General features: G+C 33.7%; 1 protein-coding gene across 1 annotated transcript in view; it reads left to right on the forward strand.

Annotated features, from left to right (window-relative positions):
• Nucleotides 1-25,311, forward strand: part of LOC129797978 (sushi, von Willebrand factor type A, EGF and pentraxin domain-containing protein 1-like) — a 34,789-nt gene that overhangs the window by 541 nt on the left and 8,937 nt on the right. The window contains exons 2-4 of the mRNA XM_055840892.1: nucleotides 141-528; nucleotides 2,719-3,237; nucleotides 3,298-4,965. Of these exons, the coding sequence (XP_055696867.1) occupies nucleotides 141-528; nucleotides 2,719-3,237; nucleotides 3,298-4,965 (2,575 nt within the window). The remainder of the gene's footprint in view (nucleotides 1-140; nucleotides 529-2,718; nucleotides 3,238-3,297; nucleotides 4,966-25,311) is intronic.

The following is a 25,311-nucleotide window of genomic DNA, read 5'->3' on the forward strand; positions in this document are numbered from 1 at the left end:
ATTGTCTGAGTCACAGAAGATGTGCGTTGACTTCGGGAGGAGCACATAGAGGAATTTCTGCGATAACAATATTTTTGTTTAGCCATCACGCGCGCCAGCCATCTCGTCAAAGAGTCTCGAGTGTGTAAATCTATTTTTAGCATCGACACATTGACCAGATTTCCATGCCCAAGAGAGACAATGACAAGTGCATGCTGATCAATCACGAGATTCTCAAGCTTAGATTCATCGGAGGCGGAACATTTACATATGGTGCTCTTAGGGAAGCACGTGATATCCTAAGCAAGGCTCGGAAACACAGTCAAAAGGTCATCTTTCTCATCACAGATGGCTTCTCCAACGGAAAAGATCCTATCCCAATTGCCAATAGGCTCAAAAGGGACAATGTTACAATCTTCAGCGTGGGTATTGCTAATGGAAATGTCGAGGAGCTAAATCAGATCTCTACGCAACCTTCTGAGGATCATACCTTCCTCCTCAACAACTTCACGCAATTTGAAAGTCTTGCTCGTAAAGCTCTTCATGTTGGTAAGTCATCTGCCTACATCGTTTCCTATTAACAGTCCTAGGAACAGTCCGTATTTCGAACGATGTTTAACAAAAACTTCTGATATTTCTAAAACAAAATGTGTAACAAAAATTTGAATATGTTTAGATCAAGAGGGTAAATAAGTATTGCAAGTTAGTGAACCATGAGTGGTAGATCTACAGATCGCGTCAATCTGTCTCCAAGATCGCTCTGATCGCGCAATCAGTCTTCAAGATCGTGCAGATCGCAGGATCAATCTGCAGGATCATGCTAATTGGTACACAAAGTGAACCGTGAGTGGCAAACCTGTTTACTCCTTGATTAGATCCGTTCAGGGGATATCTAAGGGCAGTAACCCTTTTTAAGTCAATTGCTTGGATGAGTGCCTTGACCGCCAGAGATTTCTTCACTCTCAACGTTCCTCCTAACGATCTACTCCCTATCGAAGATTCAACATGAACTAACTCACAATACTAAACCGCTCTACAATACCCCTTCCAAATACTAGGAATGCTCTTAAGAAGAAATCGGCGCAGCTCTAAGAGACATCTATGACGCCAATTCAAATATCAAGGAAGTTTTTAACATTGGGAAGAATATAATACTACCAAATATAAAGGATCTCACCTAAAAAGAATCACTTAAACCTTCTGTAATTCTTGCACAAGATAAAGCCTCCCACGTTTCTGATAGAAGACTGTTACATCAGCTCAGAAATCAAAGCTAACAACCTTGCTTTACTATAGACTTACGAGGAAAGGATTAAGTTGAAAAAGATAGATCCTTCTAAAAGAAAAAACATCCTTGAGTTACTCTAAATCTCAACCTCAGAAAGCCCTTCCCACAAAGGTTCTCCTTAGCCTTAGTTTGCTTTCTGAATCTCATTTTGATCAGCTTGGCGAGTGGGAGGCAACCGAGGCAACTGATCTCATTCTTGATAAACCCTTCTATATAGCCATACCAAAGCTATTGATAAATCCTATACATTCATTCATTTCATTCATTTTCAACCGCTTATCCCTATTGGGGTCGCGGGCCCATGACATCCAAATTAGCAGCCCACGCTTGCCGATTCTCCGCCACTTCAGGCAGATGTTCGGGTTCGATCCCAAGGCGTTCCAAGGCAAGGTTCTGAATTTGATTCAGCCACCTTGTGCTAGGTCTGCCTCGAGGTCGACACCTTCTCATAATGGCTTGCATAGCTTTTCTGGGGAATCTTTTTCTATCCATGCGCTAAACATGTCCATACCATCGAAGTTGTGATCTCTCAACCCGAAGAAGCAGCTCCTCGACTTCTAGTTCCTCACGAACGGCCACATTCCTCACCCGATCTCGACGAGTGATTCCCTTAACCGCCCGAAGGTACCTCATCACGGCAGCTTGTACTCGCAATCTTATACTTTCGGTCATTACCCAAATCTCATGACCATAGGTGAGAATAGGAATAAACACAGCTTTGAAAACCGATGACTTAGCCAAACGGCTGAGCTCGGCCTTCCTCACCACGCTTCCGCCAAGCTCCCTCATTATTGCAGAAGCTTGACCGATTCGCGACGATAGTTCGGTGTAAAACCTACCATCATTCGTGAATAACACCCCGAGATACTTGAACTTCTCCACCTTTGTCAATGCTTTTCCATCAACATGTATGGTGCATTTCACAGGCTGTCCTCCGACTTTTTGTCGTTCATCTTCATACCTGTTTCGGTCAAGTACGCGCTGAAGCTTGTCTTCGGAAGATCCAAAAAGAACCAAATCATCTGCGAAGAGGAGATGGCTCATCCTGAAATCCCCAATACGAATCGGGGGCAGAATGCGATTCGTATTGGGGATTTCAGGGTGAGCCATCTCCTCTTCGCATATGATTTGGTTCTTTTTGGATCTTCCGAAGAAAACCTAAATCCTATACTTTGTATTGAATAGTTTAGCTTCTAAAACGAAACTGATCTCAATCTGTATAAAACCGTTCTATTTAAATATTTTTCCATGTTGTTATCTCCTGAAGTATATATTTAAGTGTAAATCTCTTTCAAATAATAGGGTTACTTTAAATTTGAATGTATCACTGCATTGTTTACTTTACTTAAGGGTTACAAAGTTTACATTGACGAACCTCAACAAACATCGTTACAAATCATTCTTCCCTTTGGCAAATATCAACAAATTCTACCAACAGACCTATATTACAGATTTCCGTATGGGCCAACAAGTCGAAACAAATAAGACATTCTGTGCAAGGCTTTGCGATTTCAGTGCAGGATCTGATTCCTGCTGCGATGAGAATGCCGTTTGCTCTTGCGGAATAGGTTCCGGACACTATTCTTGCCTCTGCAAGCCAGGATACTTCGGTACTGGTTTGAAGGACAACTGCAATGCATGTCCTAATTCAACGTACTGGCACACTTGGAACTTCTGTAAACCTTGTCCTGACATCAACCACATTACCCTTGGAGCGGCAGTTGGGATCGAGGGTTGCGTATGCAAGGATGGGTTTCTTCCAGTTGAAGGAAATCGATGTGAAGTGATAACTTGTCCAAAGCTTACACCTCCTAAAAATGGATACTTCGTGAAACATCCGCAAGGATGTGGTAATGTCCTTAATGCTGCATGTGGAGTCCGATGCAAATCTGGGTATCAATTGGTCGGTAGTAGTATCAGACTATGTCAACAAAATGGAACTTGGTCAGGAAGCGAACCTGAATGCGTTTGTACGTATATTATTAGTTTCTTTTTTCGAAAGATACAGTAACTTTTTTTTCTATTTTCAGTAAAGGCATGTCCAGCACTGCAAGTCCCGTACTACGGTCAAGCCGTCTGTAAGAACAGTGATCTCAATCTGATTGCTGACTACACCCCGAGAAACGCCACATTCATGGAATTTTACATCGATGATCACCATCGTGTAACAGAACCCATGCCGATTGATACAAACTGCGTGTTTAAATGTGGTCCGGGATATTACTTAGTTGGTTCATTTTCACGCAATTGCCTACCACTTTCGAAGTGGGATGGCCTACAAACCACCTGTAGGCAGATCTTCTGTTCCAAATTACCTAAGATCAATTTCGGCTCGTATGATCCAACCGATTGCGATGTAAACAAATCAACCCATGGAACCAATTGCACCATAATCTGCGAAGAAGGGTTCGATTTGAAGGGTCCAGTTCAGAAAACATGTACGGGAAAACGAAATGGTTTCTGGACACACAAAAATAAGCATCCAAAATGTGTAGACGTTACACCACCATCATTAATCTGTCCTGAAAGTTTCACTTTGAATATGGAAGCTACGGAGAACTATGCAATGCTCTCAAGCATCCCCCAACCAAATGTTTCGGATAATTCGGGAATTAATGTGACCTACTGGACTAAACCAGTTCTTGAGGCGAACTTTACGAAATTAACAATTGGAAAACACAAATTCATTTATATTGCTACTGATGCTTTTCGCAACAAGATTACTTGCAATTTTACTATTACGGTTGAGGACACAACACCCCCTGTTTTGGACAATTGTATCGATCCTCCTGAATTTCATGTTCGAACGCATGGTCCAAAGAGAACAATGATCGAATGGGAGGATCCTATAATCTATGATAATTCAAATACCAAACTCAATGTTACACAGTCAATGGAACCTGGATATCTCACACCAGGAGCCTATCAAGTAACGTACACTGCAACAGACTCCTCCAATAACTCAGCTTCTTGCACAATGAACATTACAATTAAGGAGTTGCAATGCGAAAGACCGGTATTCCCTGAGAATGGAAAGATGATTTGTGCATCGAATGATACAAAAATGTGGTGCCATGTCATTTGCAATCCCGGATTTGCAGCCTATGATGCCTACGATGAGACTCACATGGAGAATCTAACCCTCTTCTGCGACCACGACTATCCACGGTGGAAATATGATCCGATGATTGATTGCACAAAAATCAATTTACCAGAATCTGTTGATGAGGTGCTGACCATCCCCCTTGACATCGACATGGATTTTTGCGAATCCGAATATAGAGATGGTTTCTATCGGGAAATGAAGGATTACGCTCACCAAGAATTCTGTGGCAATCAACCAAATTGCGAGGTAATCACAGAAATTCCCCTTTGCACCACCGACGACATCCCCAAGGATCCCAATCTAGAGAAAAATGTCTATCATGTTGTAGAAAAGAGGGAAATCTCAAATGGAACTCGGAAGAATCGACGCAGAAACAGGATGCACCTCAAAGTGAGTGTCATTAATAAACAGGGACGACGAGTGAGTCCTTATAACAGGGAGTCAAACTCGAGAAAATTAAGAAATGGTGCTGAGCACTTTAGCAGAGGTATCCAGGGAAAATTCACGGATGTGAAACTAAATGTTGGAGAATTGATGGTAAATGAAATCTACAAGTGCCCCAGTGGGAGTGTCCTCAAAAAGCAATTTTGCGGTAAGTTACCTTTTACCCCATTTGATTTATTTCTCTCTATATTTATTAAAATGTATCTTGTATTAAAATTGTCGTATTAATATTTTAGCTTAAATTTTGTTACTAAATAGTACTAAAATGATTTAAGAGAAACAATCATGTCTCTAAAAATAGCAAGAAATTGTCACATTATATGTTTAAAAAATACATTATGATGTGATGTAGGGTAATGCGGGGTAGTTTCACACGCATAACTTTTCTCCTTTAATATAATATTTATATAAATTAATAATTTCCCACTTTTATTAATCGTGTCGTGGTAATCCTGTTACAATGTCCCCTTGGAAGAATCTGCTACTGATCTGATAGTAGACCACCTAAGAGCTCTTCCCTGCAATATGGATACTTTTTCCATTTTTCCGGAGTTTTTGGTGCACCACTGAACATGGGGCAGCACTAAACATTGCGATTTTTTAAGTATACATACCAGACTTTAGAGGGCGAAACCTATATAAATTCATAGTTAATATAGCAATGCTTGCCTTTTGACTTAATGTCCTATATCTATACAGTCCAAGTACAAGCAAAAATCAGTGTTCGATGTTACCCCATATTTAGTGATTCCAACAACGGTTAACCGGTTTCGAAAAGCCGGTTAACCGCCCTATTTTGGAGACGGTTTCAAAACCGGTCTTTAGAGATGAAACCGGTTTAAAACCGTCTCTTTACAAAACTTTTAAAATTTCTCTTAAGCAGTTAAGTTTATTTCTTGAAAATCAAGATAAACTGCAAAATATTTCCTTTGCTTTAGAAGGGAACCTGAAGTGCAAAATGATTCTAAATGCAATTTGTAGTATGGTATAGTATGTTAATAATATATGAAGGATAGTAGTAATGTGAATTTAGTTCAGGACTTCTTCACTTGAAAATATTTTATCTTTTATACTTTAGTTAAATATTTACAAGACTAAAAAGTCAATTCTATACTGAAAAAAGATTTAAACGATTTAGTACAATCTTGTAAAATATTGCTTTATGTGGAAAAGTAACAAGATGTTTATGTTTACCTATCCCTGTCTTCATAGAGATTTTTATTAAACCTTGGTGTATTTGACTACATATTTTACTAGACACAAATTCACCAAGATTGTTACATAAATTCTTGTAAATTTTTTGTCAAAATCTTGTATTTATTAGTTGCTCAACCGATGGAATAAAACACAACAAAGGTTTCCTTTTATTTTTATTTATTTATTTATTTAATTTTTTTTTAAATGCCTACGGAATTTTTTCTATGAAATTATTTTTGAATTTTGTGTAAATTATTATCATGATTTTCATGATATTTAATATCAAAAATTAAGCATCGGTATGTTTTCTGTAGAGAGTGAATTAAAAATTTACGTTAGAAACCATTCCCGATCGAAAAATCTGGATTTCTTTTGTAAAAAAAAATAATTTTGACAATATTTTTACAAGATTTTACAAAAAAAACTATAACGAATATAGGTAGCGAAAAATCTTGATACTATCTTTCCAATATTCTTTTTTTTTATATTTTTGCGAATATTAAATTTCTTCTACGATTCAAATTTTCTAAAATTAAGTTCAACATGATTTAACTAGTCATAGGACTTTAAAAATAAAGAGGAAAACTCTTTCGGTTTGTTCGTTAAAACATTCACTATAAAATTCTTTTTTTTCATTTTCCGAGACCTAAAATAAATTTTTTAAGTATTTCCTCATTAAAGATTGAAATGAAATGAAAATGAAACAAATGCCTCTGGATAGGGTACCTCAATCGATCAAATGCAAGAATTGAACTTCTCTTAGTTTAGGAAGAAAGCCTAAAAAAATTTTTTTAGATGCCAACTTTGGGGGTCTATCTCTTCTAGTTTAGGAGATATTCGCGTTTAAAGATTTGCATACAAAATATGCCTAAAAAAAATTTTTTTTGATGCCAACTTTGGGGGGTCTATCTCTTCTAGTTTAGGAGATATTCGCCTTTAAAGATTTGCATACAAAATATGCCTAAAAAAAAAATTTTTTTTGATGCCAACTTTGGGGGGTCTATCTCTTCTAGTTTAGGAGATATTCGCGTTTAAAGATTTGCATACAAAATATGCCTAAAAAAAATTTTTTTGATGCCAACTTTGGGGGGTCTATCTCTTCTAGTTTAGGAGATATTCGCGTTTAAAGATTTGCATACAAAATATGCCTAAAAAAATTTTTTTTGATGCCAACTTTGGGGGGTCTATCTCTTCTAGTTTAGGAGATATTCGCCTTTAAAGATTTGCATACAAAATATGCCTAAAAAAAAATTTTTTTTGATGCCAACTTTGGGGGGTCTATCTCTTCTAGTTTAGGAGATATTCGCCTTTAAAGATTTGCATACAAAATATGCCTAAAAAAAATTTTTTTGATGCCAACTTTGGGGGGTCTATCTCTTCTAGTTTAGGAGATATTCGCGTTTAAAGATTTGCATACAAAATATGCCTAAAAAAATTTTTTTTTGATGCCAACTTTGGGGGGTCTATCTCTTCTAGTTTAGGAGATATTCGCCTTTAAAGATTTGCATACAAAATATGCCTAAAAAAAATTTTTTTGATGCCAACTTTGGGGGGTCTATCTCTTCTAGTTTAGGAGATATTCGCGTTTAAAGATTTGCATACAAAATATGCCTAAAAAAAATTTTTTTTGATGCCAACTTTGGGGGGTCTATCTCTTCTAGTTTAGGAGATATTCGCCTTTAAAGATTTGCATACAAAATATGCCTAAAAAATTTTTTTTTGATGCCAACTTTGGGGGGTCTATCTCTTCTAGTTTAGGAGATATTCGCCTTTAAAGATTTGCATACAAAATATGCCTAAAAAAATTTTTTTTGATGCCAACTTTGGGGGGTCTATCTCTTCTAGTTTAGGAGATATTCGCGTTTAAAGATTTGCATACAAAATATGCCTAAAAAAATTTTTTTTTGATGCCAACTTTGGGGGGTCTATCTCTTCTAGTTTAGGAGATATTCGCCTTTAAAGATTTGCATACAAAATATGCCTAAAAAAATTTGTTTTTTGATGCCAACTTTGGGGGGTCTATCTCTTCTAGTTTAGGAGATATTCGCGTTTAAAGATTTGCATACAAAATATGCCTAAAACAAATTTTTTTTGATGCCAACTTTGGGGGGTCTATCTCTTCTAGTTTAGGAGATATTCGCGTTTAAAGATTTGCATACAAAATATGCCTAAAAATATTTTTTTAGATGACAACTTTGGGGGGTCTGTCTCTTCTAGTTTAGGAGATATTCGCGTTTAAAGATTTGCATACAAAATATGCATAAAAAAATTTTTTTTGATGCCAACTTTGGGGAGTCTATCTCTTCTAGTTTAGGAGATATTCGCCTTTAAAGATTTGCATACAAAATATGCCTAAAAAATTTTTTTTTTGATGCCAACTTTGGGGGGTCTATCTCTTCTAGTTTAGGAGATATTCGCGTTTAAAGATTTGCATACAAAATATGCCTAAAAAATTTTTTTTAGATGCCAACTTTGGGGGGTCTATCTCTTCTAGTTTAGGAGATATTCGCGTTTAAAGATTTGCTTACAAAATATGCCTAAAAAAATTTTTTTAGATGCCAACTTTGGGGGTCTATCTCTTCTAGTTTAGGAGATATTCGCGTTTAAAGATTTGCATACAAAATATGCCTAAAAAAAATTTTTTTTGATGCCAACTTTGGGGAGTCTATCTCTTCTAGTTTAGGAGATATTCGCCTTTAAAGATTTGCATACAAAATATGCCTAAAAAATTTTTTTTTGATGCCAACTTTGGGGGGTCTATCTCTTCTAGTTTAGGAGATATTCGCGTTTAAAGATTTGCATACAAAATATGCCTAAAAAATTTTTTTTAGATGCCAACTTTGGGGGGTCTATCTCTTCTAGTTTAGGAGATATTCGCGTTTAAAGATTTGCTTACAAAATATGCCTAAAAAAATTTTTTTAGATGCCAACTTTGGGGGTCTATCTCTTCTAGTTTAGGAGATATTCGCGTTTAAAGATTTGCATACAAAATATGCCTAAAAAAAATTTTTTTTGATGCCAACTTTGGGGGGTCTATCTCTTCTAGTTTAGGAGATATTCGCCTTTAAAGATTTGCATACAAAATATGCCTAAAAAAAAAATTTTTTTTGATGCCAACTTTGGGGGGTCTATCTCTTCTAGTTTAGGAGATATTCGCGTTTAAAGATTTGCATACAAAATATGCCTAAAAAAAATTTTTTTGATGCCAACTTTGGGGGGTCTATCTCTTCTAGTTTAGGAGATATTCGCGTTTAAAGATTTGCATACAAAATATGCCTAAAAAAATTTTTTTTGATGCCAACTTTGGGGGGTCTATCTCTTCTAGTTTAGGAGATATTCGCCTTTAAAGATTTGCATACAAAATATGCCTAAAAAAAATTTTTTTTTGATGCCAACTTTGGGGGGTCTATCTCTTCTAGTTTAGGAGATATTCGCCTTTAAAGATTTGCATACAAAATATGCCTAAAAAAAATTTTTTTGATGCCAACTTTGGGGGGTCTATCTCTTCTAGTTTAGGAGATATTCGCGTTTAAAGATTTGCATACAAAATATGCCTAAAAAAATTTTTTTTTGATGCCAACTTTGGGGGGTCTATCTCTTCTAGTTTAGGAGATATTCGCCTTTAAAGATTTGCATACAAAATATGCCTAAAAAAAATTTTTTTGATGCCAACTTTGGGGGGTCTATCTCTTCTAGTTTAGGAGATATTCGCGTTTAAAGATTTGCATACAAAATATGCCTAAAAAAATTTTTTTTGATGCCAACTTTGGGGGGTCTATCTCTTCTAGTTTAGGAGATATTCGCCTTTAAAGATTTGCATACAAAATATGCCTAAAAAAAAATTTTTTTTGATGCCAACTTTGGGGGGTCTATCTCTTCTAGTTTAGGAGATATTCGCCTTTAAAGATTTGCATACAAAATATGCCTAAAAAATTTTTTTTTGATGCCAACTTTGGGGGGTCTATCTCTTCTAGTTTAGGAGATATTCGCCTTTAAAGATTTGCATACAAAATATGCCTAAAAAAATTTTTTTTGATGCCAACTTTGGGGGGTCTATCTCTTCTAGTTTAGGAGATATTCGCCTTTAAAGATTTGCATACAAAATATGCCTAAAAAAATTTGTTTTTTGATGCATTTTGATGCAACTTTGGGGGGTCTATCTCTTCTAGTTTAGGAGATATTCGCGTTTAAAGATTTGCATACAAAATATGCCTAAAACAAATTTTTTTTGATGCCAACTTTGGGGGGTCTATCTCTTCTAGTTTAGGAGATATTCGCGTTTAAAGATTTGCATACAAAATATGCCTAAAAATATTTTTTTTAGATGACAACTTTGGGGGGTCTGTCTCTTCTAGTTTAGGAGATATTCGCGTTTAAAGATTTGCATACAAAATATGCATAAAAAAATTTTTTTTGATGCCAACTTTGGGGGGTCTATCTCTTCTAGTTTAGGAGATATTCGCGTTTAAAGATTTGCATACAAAATATGCCTAAAAAAAATTTTTTTTTGATGCCAACTTTTGGGGGTCTATCTCTTCTAGTTTAGGAGATATTCGCCTTTAAAGATTTGCATACAAAATATGCCTAAAAAAAATTTTTTTGATGCCAACTTTGGGGGGTTTATCTCTTCTAGTTTAGGAGATATTCGCGTTTAAAGATTTGCATACAAAATATGCCTAAAAAAATTTTTTTTTGATGCCAACTTTGGGGGGTCTATCTCTTCTAGTTTAGGAGATATTCGCCTTTAAAGATTTGCATACAAAATATGCCTAAAAAAAATTTTTTTGATGCCAACTTTGGGGGGTCTATCTCTTCTAGTTTAGGAGATATTCGCGTTTAAAGATTTGCATACAAAATATGCCTAAAAAAATTTTTTTTGATGCCAACTTTGGGGGGTCTATCTCTTCTAGTTTAGGAGATATTCGCCTTTAAAGATTTGCATACAAAATATGCCTAAAAAAAAATTTTTTTTGATGCCAACTTTGGGGGGTCTATCTCTTCTAGTTTAGGAGATATTCGCCTTTAAAGATTTGCATACAAAATATGCCTAAAAAAATTTTTTTTGATGCCAACTTTGGGGGGTCTATCTCTTCTAGTTTAGGAGATATTCGCGTTTAAAGATTTGCATACAAAATATGCCTAAAAAAATTTTTTTTTGATGCCAACTTTGGGGGGTCTATCTCTTCTAGTTTAGGAGATATTCGCCTTTAAAGATTTGCATACAAAATATGCCTAAAAAAATTTGTTTTTTGATGCATTTTGATGCAACTTTGGGGGGTCTATCTCTTCTAGTTTAGGAGATATTCGCGTTTAAAGATTTGCATACAAAATATGCCTAAAACAAATTTTTTTTGATGCCAACTTTGGGGGGTCTATCTCTTCTAGTTTAGGAGATATTCGCGTTTAAAGATTTGCATACAAAATATGCCTAAAAATATTTTTTTTAGATGACAACTTTGGGGGGTCTGTCTCTTCTAGTTTAGGAGATATTCGCGTTTAAAGATTTGCATACAAAATATGCATAAAAAAATTTTTTTTGATGCCAACTTTGGGGGGTCTATCTCTTCTAGTTTAGGAGATATTCGCGTTTAAAGATTTGCATACAAAATATGCCTAAAAAAAATTTTTTTTTGATGCCAACTTTTGGGGGTCTATCTCTTCTAGTTTAGGAGATATTCGCGTTTAAAGATTTGCATACAAAATATGCCTAAAAAAATTTTTTTTGATGCCAACTTTGGGGGGTCTATCTCTTCTAGTTTAGGAGATATTCGCGTTTAAAGATTTGCATACAAAATATGCCTAAAAAAATTTTTTTTTGATGCCAACTTTGGGGGGTCTATCTCTTCTAGTTTAGGAGATATTCGCGTTTAAAGATTTGCATACAAAATATGCCTAAAAAATTTTTTTTTTATGCCAACTTTTGGGGGTATATCTCTTCTAGTTTAGGAGATATTCGCGTTTAAAGATTTGCATACAAAATATGCCTAAAAAAATTTTTTTATGCCAACTTTGGAGGTCTATCTCTTCTAGTTTAGGAGATATTCGCGTTTAAAGATTTGCATACAAAATATGCCTAAAAAAAATTTTTTTTTATGCCAACTTTGGGGGGTATATCTCTTCTAGTTTAGGAGATATTCGCCTTTAAAGATTTGCATACAAAATATGCCTAAAAAAATTTTTTTATGCCAACTTTGGAGGTCTATCTCTTCTAGTTTAGGAGATATTCGCGTTTAAAGATTTGCATACAAAATATGCCTAAAAAAAATTTTTTTTTGATGCCAACTTTTGGGAGTATATCTCTTCTAGTTTAGGAGATATTCGCGTTTAAAGATTTGCATACAAAATATGCCTAAAAAAATTTGTTTTGATGCCAACTTTGGGGGGTCTATCTCTTCTAGTTTAGGAGATATTCGCCTTTAAAGATTTGCATACAAAATATGCCTAAAAACATTTTTTTTTGATGCCAACTTTGGGGGGTCTATCTCTTCTAGTTTAGGAGATATTCGCGTTTAAAGATTTGCATACAAAATATGCCTAAAAAATTTTTTTTAGATGCCAACTTTGGGGGGTCTATCTCTTCTAGTTTAGGAGATATTCGCCTTTAAAGATTTGCATACAAAATATGCCTAAAAAAAAATTTTTTTTGATGCCAACTTTGGGGGGTCTATCTCTTCTAGTTTAGGAGATATTCGCGTTTAAAGATTTGCATACAAAATATGCCTAAAAAAATTTTTTTTGATGCCAACTTTGGGGGGTCTATCTCTTCTAGTTTAGGAGATATTCGCCTTTAAAGATTTGCATACAAAATATGCCTAAAAAAAAATTTTTTTTGATGCCAACTTTGGGGGTCTATCTCTTCTAGTTTAGGAGATATTCGCCTTTAAAGATTTGCATACAAAATATGCCTAAAAAAAATTTTTTTGATGCCAACTTTGGGGGGTCTATCTCTTCTAGTTTAGGAGATATTCGCGTTTAAAGATTTGCATACAAAATATGCCTAAAAAAAATTTTTTTAGATGCCAACTTTGGGAGTATATCTCTTCTAGTTTAGGAGATATTCGCGTTTAAAGATTTGCATACAAAATATGCCTAAAAAAATTTTTTTTGATGCCAACTTTGGGGAGTCTATCTCTTCTAGTTTAGGAGATATTCGCCTTTAAAGATTTGCATACAAAATATGCCTAAAAAATTTTTTTTTTGATGCCAACTTTGGGGGGTCTATCTCTTCTAGTTTAGGAGATATTCGCGTTTAAAGATTTGCATACAAAATATGCCTAAAAAATTTTTTTTAGATGCCAACTTTGGGGGGTCTATCTCTTCTAGTTTAGGAGATATTCGCGTTTAAAGATTTGCTTACAAAATATGCCTAAAAAAATTTTTTTAGATGCCAACTTTGGGGGTCTATCTCTTCTAGTTTAGGAGATATTCGCGTTTAAAGATTTGCATACAAAATATGCCTAAAAAAATTTTTTTTTTGATGCCAACTTTGGGGAGTCTATCTCTTCTAGTTTAGGAGATATTCGCCTTTAAAGATTTGCATACAAAATATGCCTAAAAAATTTTTTTTTTGATGCCAACTTTGGGGGGTCTATCTCTTCTAGTTTAGGAGATATTCGCGTTTAAAGATTTGCATACAAAATATGCCTAAAAAATTTTTTTTAGATGCCAACTTTGGGGGGTCTATCTCTTCTAGTTTAGGAGATATTCGCGTTTAAAGATTTGCTTACAAAATATGCCTAAAAAAATTTTTTTAGATGCCAACTTTGGGGGTCTATCTCTTCTAGTTTAGGAGATATTCGCGTTTAAAGATTTGCATACAAAATATGCCTAAAAAAAATTTTTTTTGATGCCAACTTTGGGGGGTCTATCTCTTCTAGTTTAGGAGATATTCGCCTTTAAAGATTTGCATACAAAATATGCCTAAAAAAAAAATTTTTTTTGATGCCAACTTTGGGGGGTCTATCTCTTCTAGTTTAGGAGATATTCGCGTTTAAAGATTTGCATACAAAATATGCCTAAAAAAAATTTTTTTGATGCCAACTTTGGGGGGTCTATCTCTTCTAGTTTAGGAGATATTCGCGTTTAAAGATTTGCATACAAAATATGCCTAAAAAAATTTTTTTTGATGCCAACTTTGGGGGGTCTATCTCTTCTAGTTTAGGAGATATTCGCCTTTAAAGATTTGCATACAAAATATGCCTAAAAAAAAATTTTTTTTGATGCCAACTTTGGGGGGTCTATCTCTTCTAGTTTAGGAGATATTCGCCTTTAAAGATTTGCATACAAAATATGCCTAAAAAAAATTTTTTTGATGCCAACTTTGGGGGGTCTATCTCTTCTAGTTTAGGAGATATTCGCGTTTAAAGATTTGCATACAAAATATGCCTAAAAAAATTTTTTTTTGATGCCAACTTTGGGGGGTCTATCTCTTCTAGTTTAGGAGATATTCGCCTTTAAAGATTTGCATACAAAATATGCCTAAAAAAAATTTTTTTGATGCCAACTTTGGGGGGTCTATCTCTTCTAGTTTAGGAGATATTCGCGTTTAAAGATTTGCATACAAAATATGCCTAAAAAAAATTTTTTTTGATGCCAACTTTGGGGGGTCTATCTCTTCTAGTTTAGGAGATATTCGCCTTTAAAGATTTGCATACAAAATATGCCTAAAAAATTTTTTTTTGATGCCAACTTTGGGGGGTCTATCTCTTCTAGTTTAGGAGATATTCGCCTTTAAAGATTTGCATACAAAATATGCCTAAAAAAATTTTTTTTGATGCCAACTTTGGGGGGTCTATCTCTTCTAGTTTAGGAGATATTCGCGTTTAAAGATTTGCATACAAAATATGCCTAAAAAAATTTTTTTTTGATGCCAACTTTGGGGGGTCTATCTCTTCTAGTTTAGGAGATATTCGCCTTTAAAGATTTGCATACAAAATATGCCTAAAAAAATTTGTTTTTTGATGCCAACTTTGGGGGGTCTATCTCTTCTAGTTTAGGAGATATTCGCGTTTAAAGATTTGCATACAAAATATGCCTAAAACAAATTTTTTTTGATGCCAACTTTGGGGGGTCTATCTCTTCTAGTTTAGGAGATATTCGCGTTTAAAGATTTGCATACAAAATATGCCTAAAAATATTTTTTTAGATGACAACTTTGGGGGGTCTGTCTCTTCTAGTTTAGGAGATATTCGCGTTTAAAGATTTGCATACAAAATATGCATAAAAAAATTTTTTTTGATGCCAACTTTGGGGAGTCTATCTCTTCTAGTTTAGGAGATATTCGCCTTTAAAGATTTGCATACAAAATATGCCTAAAAAATTTTTTTTTTGATGCCAACTTTGGGGGGTCTATCTCTTCTAGTTTAGGAGATATTCGCGTTTAAAGATTTGCATACAAAATATGCCTAAAAAATTTTTTTTAGATGCCAACTTTGGGGGGTCTATCTCTTCTAGTTTAGGAGATATTCGCGTTTAAAGATTTGCTTACAAAATATGCCTAAAAAAATTTTTTTAGATGCCAACTTTGGGGGTCTATCTCTTCTAGTTTAGGAGATATTCGCGTTTAAAGATTTGCATACAAAATATGCCTAAAAAAAATTTTTTTTGATGCCAACTTTGGGGAGTCTATCTCTTCTAGTTTAGGAGATATTCGCCTTTAAAGATTTGCATACAAAATATGCCTAAAAAATTTTTTTTTGATGCCAACTTTGGGGGGTCTATCTCTTCTAGTTTAGGAGATATTCGCGTTTAAAGATTTGCATACAAAATATGCCTAAAAAATTTTTTTTAGATGCCAACTTTGGGGGGTCTATCTCTTCTAGTTTAGGAGATATTCGCGTTTAAAGATTTGCTTACAAAATATGCCTAAAAAAATTTTTTTAGATGCCAACTTTGGGGGTCTATCTCTTCTAGTTTAGGAGATATTCGCGTTTAAAGATTTGCATACAAAATATGCCTAAAAAAAATTTTTTTTGATGCCAACTTTGGGGGGTCTATCTCTTCTAGTTTAGGAGATATTCGCCTTTAAAGATTTGCATACAAAATATGCCTAAAAAAAAAATTTTTTTTGATGCCAACTTTGGGGGGTCTATCTCTTCTAGTTTAGGAGATATTCGCGTTTAAAGATTTGCATACAAAATATGCCTAAAAAAAATTTTTTTGATGCCAACTTTGGGGGGTCTATCTCTTCTAGTTTAGGAGATATTCGCGTTTAAAGATTTGCATACAAAATATGCCTAAAAAAATTTTTTTTGATGCCAACTTTGGGGGGTCTATCTCTTCTAGTTTAGGAGATATTCGCCTTTAAAGATTTGCATACAAAATATGCCTAAAAAAAATTTTTTTTTGATGCCAACTTTGGGGGGTCTATCTCTTCTAGTTTAGGAGATATTCGCCTTTAAAGATTTGCATACAAAATATGCCTAAAAAAAATTTTTTTGATGCCAACTTTGGGGGGTCTATCTCTTCTAGTTTAGGAGATATTCGCGTTTAAAGATTTGCATACAAAATATGCCTAAAAAAATTTTTTTTTGATGCCAACTTTGGGGGGTCTATCTCTTCTAGTTTAGGAGATATTCGCCTTTAAAGATTTGCATACAAAATATGCCTAAAAAAAATTTTTTTGATGCCAACTTTGGGGGGTCTATCTCTTCTAGTTTAGGAGATATTCGCGTTTAAAGATTTGCATACAAAATATGCCTAAAAAAATTTTTTTTGATGCCAACTTTGGGGGGTCTATCTCTTCTAGTTTAGGAGATATTCGCCTTTAAAGATTTGCATACAAAATATGCCTAAAAAAAAATTTTTTTTGATGCCAACTTTGGGGGGTCTATCTCTTCTAGTTTAGGAGATATTCGCCTTTAAAGATTTGCATACAAAATATGCCTAAAAAATTTTTTTTTGATGCCAACTTTGGGGGGTCTATCTCTTCTAGTTTAGGAGATATTCGCCTTTAAAGATTTGCATACAAAATATGCCTAAAAAAATTTTTTTTGATGCCAACTTTGGGGGGTCTATCTCTTCTAGTTTAGGAGATATTCGCCTTTAAAGATTTGCATACAAAATATGCCTAAAAAAATTTGTTTTTTGATGCATTTTGATGCAACTTTGGGGGGTCTATCTCTTCTAGTTTAGGAGATATTCGCGTTTAAAGATTTGCATACAAAATATGCCTAAAACAAATTTTTTTTGATGCCAACTTTGGGGGGTCTATCTCTTCTAGTTTAGGAGATATTCGCGTTTAAAGATTTGCATACAAAATATGCCTAAAAATATTTTTTTTAGATGACAACTTTGGGGGGTCTGTCTCTTCTAGTTTAGGAGATATTCGCGTTTAAAGATTTGCATACAAAATATGCATAAAAAAATTTTTTTTGATGCCAACTTTGGGGGGTCTATCTCTTCTAGTTTAGGAGATATTCGCGTTTAAAGATTTGCATACAAAATATGCCTAAAAAAAATTTTTTTTTGATGCCAACTTTTGGGGGTCTATCTCTTCTAGTTTAGGAGATATTCGCCTTTAAAGATTTGCATACAAAATATGCCTAAAAAAAATTTTTTTGATGCCAACTTTGGGGGGTTTATCTCTTCTAGTTTAGGAGATATTCGCGTTTAAAGATTTGCATACAAAATATGCCTAAAAAAATTTTTTTTTGATGCCAACTTTGGGGGGTCTATCTCTTCTAGTTTAGGAGATATTCGCCTTTAAAGATTTGCATACAAAATATGCCTAAAAAAAATTTTTTTGATGCCAACTTTGGGGGGTCTATCTCTTCTAGTTTAGGAGATATTCGCGTTTAAAGATTTGCATACAAAATATGCCTAAAAAAATTTTTTTTGATGCCAACTTTGGGGGGTCTATCTCTTCTAGTTTAGGAGATATTCGCCTTTAAAGATTTGCATACAAAATATGCCTAAAAAAAAATTTTTTTTGATGCCAACTTTGGGGGGTCTATCTCTTCTAGTTTAGGAGATATTCGCCTTTAAAGATTTGCATACAAAATATGCCTAAAAAAATTTTTTTTGATGCCAACTTTGGGGGGTCTATCTCTTCTAGTTTAGGAGATATTCGCGTTTAAAGATTTGCATACAAAATATGCCTAAAAAAATTTTTTTTTGATGCCAACTTTGGGGGGTCTATCTCTTCTAGTTTAGGAGATATTCGCCTTTAAAGATTTGCATACAAAATATGCCTAAAAAAATTTGTTTTTTGATGCATTTTGATGCAACTTTGGGGGGTCTATCTCTTCTAGTTTAGGAGATATTCGCGTTTAAAGATTTGCATACAAAATATGCCTAAAACAAATTTTTTTTGATGCCAACTTTGGGGGGTCTATCTCTTCTAGTTTAGGAGATATTCGCGTTTAAAGATTTGCATACAAAATATGCCTAAAAATATTTTTTTTAGATGACAACTTTGGGGGGTCTGTCTCTTCTAGTTTAGGAGATATTCGCGTTTAAAGATTTGCATACAAAATATGCATAAAAAAATTTTTTTTGATGCCAACTTTGGGGGGTCTATCTCTTCTAGTTTAGGAGATATTCGCGTTTAAAGATTTGCATACAAAATATGCCTAAAAAAAATTTTTTTTTGATGCCAACTTTTGGGGGTCTATCTCTTCTAGTTTAGGAGATATTCGCGTTTAAAGATTTGCATACAAAATATGCCTAAAAAAATTTTTTTTGATGCCAACTTTGGGGGGTCTATCTCTTCTAGTTTAGGAGATATTCGCGTTTAAAGATTTGCATACAAAATATGCCTAAAAAAATTTTTTTTTGATGCCAACTTTGGGGGGTCTATCTCTTCTAGTTTAGGAGATATTCGCGTTTAAAGATTTGCATACAAAATATGCCTAAAAAATTTTTTTTTTATGCCAACTTTTGGGGGTATATCTCTTCTAGTTTAGGAGATATTCGCGTTTAAAGATTTGCATACAAAATATGCCTAAAAAAATTTTTTTATGCCAACTTTGGAGGTCTATCTCTTCTAGTTTAGGAGATATTCGCGTTTAAAGATTTGCATACAAAATATGCCTAAAAAAAATTTTTTTTTATGCCAACTTTGGGGGGTATATCTCTTCTAGTTTAGGAGATATTCGCCTTTAAAGATTTGCATACAAAATATGCCTAAAAAAATTTTTTTATGCCAACTTTGGAGGTCTATCTCTTCTAGTTTAGGAGATATTCGCGTTTAAAGATTTGCATACAAAATATGCCTAAAAAAAATTTTTTTTTATGCCAACTTTGGGGGGTCTATCTCTTCTAGTTTAGGAGATATTCGCCTTTAAAGATTTGCATACAAAATATGCCTAAAAAAATTTTTTTAGATGCCAACTTTGGGGGGTCTATCTCTTCTAGTTTAGGAGATATTCGCGTTTAAAGATTTGCATACAAAATATGCCTAAAAAAAATTTTTTTAGATGCCAACTTTGGGAGTATATCTCTTCTAGTTTAGGAGATATTCGCGTTTAAAGATTTGCATACAAAATATGCCTAAAAAAATTTTTTTTTTAGATGCCAACTTTGGGGGGTCTACCTCTTCTAGTTTAGGAGATATTCGCCTTTAAAGATTTGCATACAAAATATGCCTAAAAAAATTTTTTTAGATGCCAACTTTGGGGGGTCTATCTCTTCTAGTTTAGGAGATATTCGCGTTTAAAGATTTGCATACAAAATATGCCTAAAAAAAATTTTTTTTAGATGCCAATATCTCTTCTAGTTTAGGAGATATTCGCGTTTAAAGATTTGCATACAAAATATGCCTAAAAAAATCTCTTCTAGTTTTTTTTTAAAGATGCCAACTTTGCCAACTTTGGGGGGTCTATCTCTTCTAGTTTAGGAGATATTCGCCTTTAAAGATTTGCATACAAAATATGCCTAAAAAATTTTTTTTAGATGCCAACTTTGGGGGGTCTATCTCTTCTAGTTTAGGAGATATTCGCGTTTAAAGATTTGCATACAAAATATGCCTAAAAAAATTTTTTTAGATGCCAACTTTGGGAGTATATCTCTTCTAGTTTAGGAGATATTCGCGTTAAAGATTTGCATACAAAATATGCCTAAAAAAATTTTTTTTGATGCCAACTTTGGGGAGTCTATCTCTTCTAGTTTAGGAGATATTCGCCTTTAAAGATTTGCATACAAAATATGCCTAAAAAATTTTTTTTTGATGCCAACTTTGGGGGGTCTATCTCTTCTAGTTTAGGAGATATTCGCCTTTAAAGATTTGCATACAAAATATGCCTAAAAAATTTTTTTTAGATGCCAACTTTGGGGGGTCTATCTCTTCTAGTTTAGGAGATATTCGCGTTTAAAGATTTGCTTACAAAATATGCCTAAAAAAATTTTTTTAGATGCCAACTTTGGGGGTCTATCTCTTCTAGTTTAGGAGATATTCGCGTTTAAAGATTTGCATACAAAATATGCCTAAAAAAATTTTTTTTTTGATGCCAACTTTGGGGAGTCTATCTCTTCTAGTTTAGGAGATATTCGCCTTTAAAGATTTGCATACAAAATATGCCTAAAAAATTTTTTTTTTGATGCCAACTTTGGGGGGTCTATCTCTTCTAGTTTAGGAGATATTCGCGTTTAAAGATTTGCATACAAAATATGCCTAAAAAATTTTTTTTAGATGCCAACTTTGGGGGGTCTATCTCTTCTAGTTTAGGAGATATTCGCGTTTAAAGATTTGCTTACAAAATATGCCTAAAAAAATTTTTTTAGATGCCAACTTTGGGGGTCTATCTCTTCTAGTTTAGGAGATATTCGCGTTTAAAGATTTGCATACAAAATATGCCTAAAAAAATTTTTTTTGATGCCAACTTTGGGGGGTCTATCTCTTCTAGTTTAGGAGATATTCGCCTTTAAAGATTTGCATACAAAATATGCCTAAAAAAAAATTTTTTTTTGATGCCAACTTTGGGGGGTCTATCTCTTCTAGTTTAGGAGATATTCGCGTTTAAAGATTTGCATACAAAATATGCCTAAAAAAAATTTTTTTGATGCCAACTTTGGGGGGTCTATCTCTTCTAGTTTAGGAGATATTCGCGTTTAAAGATTTGCATACAAAATATGCCTAAAAAAATTTTTTTAGATGCCAACTTTGGGGGGTCTATCTCTTCTAGTTTAGGAGATATTCGCCTTTAAAGATTTGCATACAAAATATGCCTAAAAAAAATTTTTTTTGATGCCAACTTTGGGGGGTCTATCTCTTCTAGTTTAGGTGATATTCGCCTTTAAAGATTTGCATACAAAATATGCCTAAAAAAAATTTTTTTGATGCCAACTTTGGGGGGTCTATCTCTTCTAGTTTAGGAGATATTCGCGTTTAAAGATTTGCATACAAAATATGCCTAAAAAAATTTTTTTTTGATGCCAACTTTGGGGGGTCTATCTCTTCTAGTTTAGGAGATATTCGCCTTTAAAGATTTGCATACAAAATATGCCTAAAAAAAATTTTTTTGATGCCAACTTTGGGGGGTCTATCTCTTCTAGTTTAGGAGATATTCGCGTTTAAAGATTTGCATACAAAATATGCCTAAAAAAATTTTTTTTGATGCCAACTTTGGGGGGTCTATCTCTTCTAGTTTAGGAGATATTCGCCTTTAAAGATTTGCATACAAAATATGCCTAAAAAAAATTTTTTTTTGATGCCAACTTTGGGGGGTCTATCTCTTCTAGTTTAGGAGATATTCGCCTTTAAAGATTTGCATACAAAATATGCCTAAAAAAATTTTTTTTGATGCCAACTTTGGGGGGTCTATCTCTTCTAGTTTAGGAGATATTCGCGTTTAAAGATTTGCATACAAAATATGCCTAAAAAAATTTTTTTTTGATGCCAACTTTGGGGGGTCTATCTCTTCTAGTTTAGGAGATATTCGCCTTTAAAGATTTGCATACAAAATATGCCTAAAAAAATTTTTTTTTTGATGCCAACTTTGGGGGGTCTATCTCTTCTAGTTTAGGAGATATTCGCGTTTAAAGATTTGCATACAAAATATGCCTAAAACAAATTTTTTTTGATGCCAACTTTGGGGGGTCTATCTCTTCTAGTTTAGGAGATATTCGCGTTTAAAGATTTGCATACAAAATATGCCTAAAAATATTTTTTTAGATGACAACTTTGGGGGGTCTGTCTCTTCTAGTTTAGGAGATATTCGCGTTTAAAGATTTGCATACAAAATATGCATAAAAAAATTTTTTTTGATGCCAACTTTGGGGAGTCTATCTCTTCTAGTTTAGGAGATATTCGCGTTTAAAGATTTGCATACAAAATATGCCTAAAAAAAATTTTTTTTTGATGCCAACTTTTGGGGGTCTATCTCTTCTAGTTTAGGAGATATTCGCGTTTAAAGATTTGCATACAAAATATGCCTAAAAAAATTTTTTTTGATGCCAACTTTGGGGGGTCTATCTCTTCTAGTTTAGGAGATATTCGCGTTTAAAGATTTGCATACAAAATATGCCTAAAAAAATTTTTTTTAGATGCCAACTTTGGGGGGTCTATCTCTTCTAGTTTAGGAGATATTCGCGTTTAAAGATTTGCATACAAATATGCCTAAAAAAAATTTTTTTGATGCCAACTTTGGGGAGTCTATCTCTTCTAGTTTAGGAGATATTCGCCTTTAAAGATTTGCATACAAAATATGCCTAAAAAATTTTTTTTGATGCCAACTTTGGGGGGTCTATCTCTTCTAGTTTAGGAGATATTCGCGTTTAAAGATTTGCATACAAAATATGCCTAAAAAATTTTTTTTAGATGCAACTTTGGGGGTCTATCTCTTCTAGTTTAGGAGATATTCGCGTTTAAAGAATTTGCTTACAAAATATGCCTAAAAAAATTTTTTTAGATGCCAACTTTGGGGGTCTATCTCTCTAGTTTAGGAGATATTCGCGTTTAAAGATTTGCATACAAAATATGCCTAAAAAAAATTTTTTTTGATGCCAACTTTGGGGGGTCTATCTCTTCTAGTTTAGGAGATATTCGCCTTTAAAGATTTGCATACAAAATATGCCTAAAAAAAAAATTTTTTTTGATGCCAACTTTGGGGGGTCTATCTCTTCTAGTTTAGGAGATATTCGCGTTTAAAGATTTGCATACAAAATATGCCTAAAAAAAATTTTTTTGATGCCAACTTTGGGGGGTCTATCTCTTCTAGTTTAGGAGATATTCGCGTTTAAAGATTTGCATACAAAATATGCCTAAAAAAATTTTTTTTGATGCCAACTTTGGGGGGTCTATCTCTTCTAGTTTAGGAGATATTCGCCTTTAAAGATTTGCATACAAAATATGCCTAAAAAAAAATTTTTTTTGATGCCAACTTTGGGGGGTCTATCTCTTCTAGTTTAGGAGATATTCGCCTTTAAAGATTTGCATACAAAATATGCCTAAAAAAAATTTTTTTGATGCCAACTTTGGGGGGTCTATCTCTTCTAGTTTAGGAGATATTCGCGTTTAAAGATTTGCATACAAAATATGCCTAAAAAAATTTTTTTTTGATGCCAACTTTGGGGGGTCTATCTCTTCTAGTTTAGGAGATATTCGCCTTTAAAGATTTGCATACAAAATATGCCTAAAAAAAATTTTTTTGATGCCAACTTTGGGGGGTCTATCTCTTCTAGTTTAGGAGATATTCGCGTTTAAAGATTTGCATACAAAATATGCCTAAAAAAATTTTTTTTGATGCCAACTTTGGGGGTCTATCTCTTCTAGTTTAGGAGATATTCGCCTTTAAAGATTTGCATACAAAATATGCTCTAAAAAAAAATTTTTTTTGATGCCAACTTTGGGGGGTCTATCTCTTCTAGTTTAGGAGATATTCGCCTTTAAAGATTTGCATACAAAATATGCCTAAAAAATATTTTTTGATGCCAACTTTGGGGGGTCTATCTCTTCTAGTTTAGGAGATATTCGCCTTTAAAGATTTGCATACAAAATATGCCTAAAAAAATTTTTTTTGATGCCAACTTTGGGGGGTCTATCTCTTCTAGTTTAGGAGATATTCGCCTTTAAAGATTTGCATACAAAATATGCCTAAAAAAATTTGTTTTTTGATGCATTTTGATGCAACTTTGGGGGGTCTATCTCTTCTAGTTTAGGAGATATTCGCGTTTAAAGATTTGCATACAAAATATGCCTAAAACAAATTTTTTTGATGCCAACTTTGGGGGGTCTATCTCTTCTAGTTTAGGAGATATTCGCGTTTAAAGATTTGCATACAAAATATGCCTAAAAATATTTTTTTTAGATGACAACTTTGGGGGGTCTGTCTCTTCTAGTTTAGGAGATATTCGCGTTTAAAGATTTGCATACAAAATATGCATAAAAAAATTTTTTTTGATGCCAACTTTGGGGGGTCTATCTCTTCTAGTTTAGGAGATATTCGCGTTTAAAGATTTGCATACAAAATATGCCTAAAAAAAATTTTTTTTTTGATGCCAACTTTTGGGGGTCTATCTCTTCTAGTTTAGGAGATATTCGCCTTTAAAGATTTGCATACAAAATATGCCTAAAAAAAATTTTTTTGATGCCAACTTTGGGGGGTTTATCTCTTCTAGTTTAGGAGATATTCGCGTTTAAAGATTTGCATACAAAATATGCCTAAAAAAATTTTTTTTTGATGCCAACTTTGGGGGGTCTATCTCTTCTAGTTTAGGAGATATTCGCCTTTAAAGATTTGCATACAAAATATGCCTAAAAAAAATTTTTTTGATGCCAACTTTGGGGGGTCTATCTCTTCTAGTTTAGGAGATATTCGCGTTTAAAGATTTGCATACAAAATATGCCTAAAAAAATTTTTTTTGATGCCAACTTTGGGGGGTCTATCTCTTCTAGTTTAGGAGATATTCGCCTTTAAAGATTTGCATACAAAATATGCCTAAAAAAAAATTTTTTTGATGCCAACTTTGGGGGGTCTATCTCTTCTAGTTTAGGAGATATTCGCCTTTAAAGATTTGCATACCAAAATATGCCTAAAAAAATTTTTTTTGATGCCAACTTTGGGGGGTCTATCTCTTCTAGTTTAGGAGATATTCGCGTTTAAAGATTTGCATACAAAATATGCTAAAAAAATTTTTTTTGATGCCAACTTTGGGGGGTCTATCTCTTCTAGTTTAGGAGATATTCGCCTTTAAAGATTTGCATACAAAATATGCCTAAAAAAATTTGTTTTTTGATGCATTTTGATGCAACTTTGGGGGGTCTATCTCTTCTAGTTTAGGAGATATTCGCGTTTAAAGATTTGCATACAAAATATGCCTAAAACAAATTTTTTTGATGCCAACTTTGGGGGGTCTATCT

This window comes from Phlebotomus papatasi, chromosome 1 (genome assembly GCF_024763615.1).
Source record: "Phlebotomus papatasi isolate M1 chromosome 1, Ppap_2.1, whole genome shotgun sequence".
Taxonomy (NCBI): Eukaryota; Metazoa; Arthropoda; class Insecta; order Diptera; family Psychodidae; genus Phlebotomus; species Phlebotomus papatasi.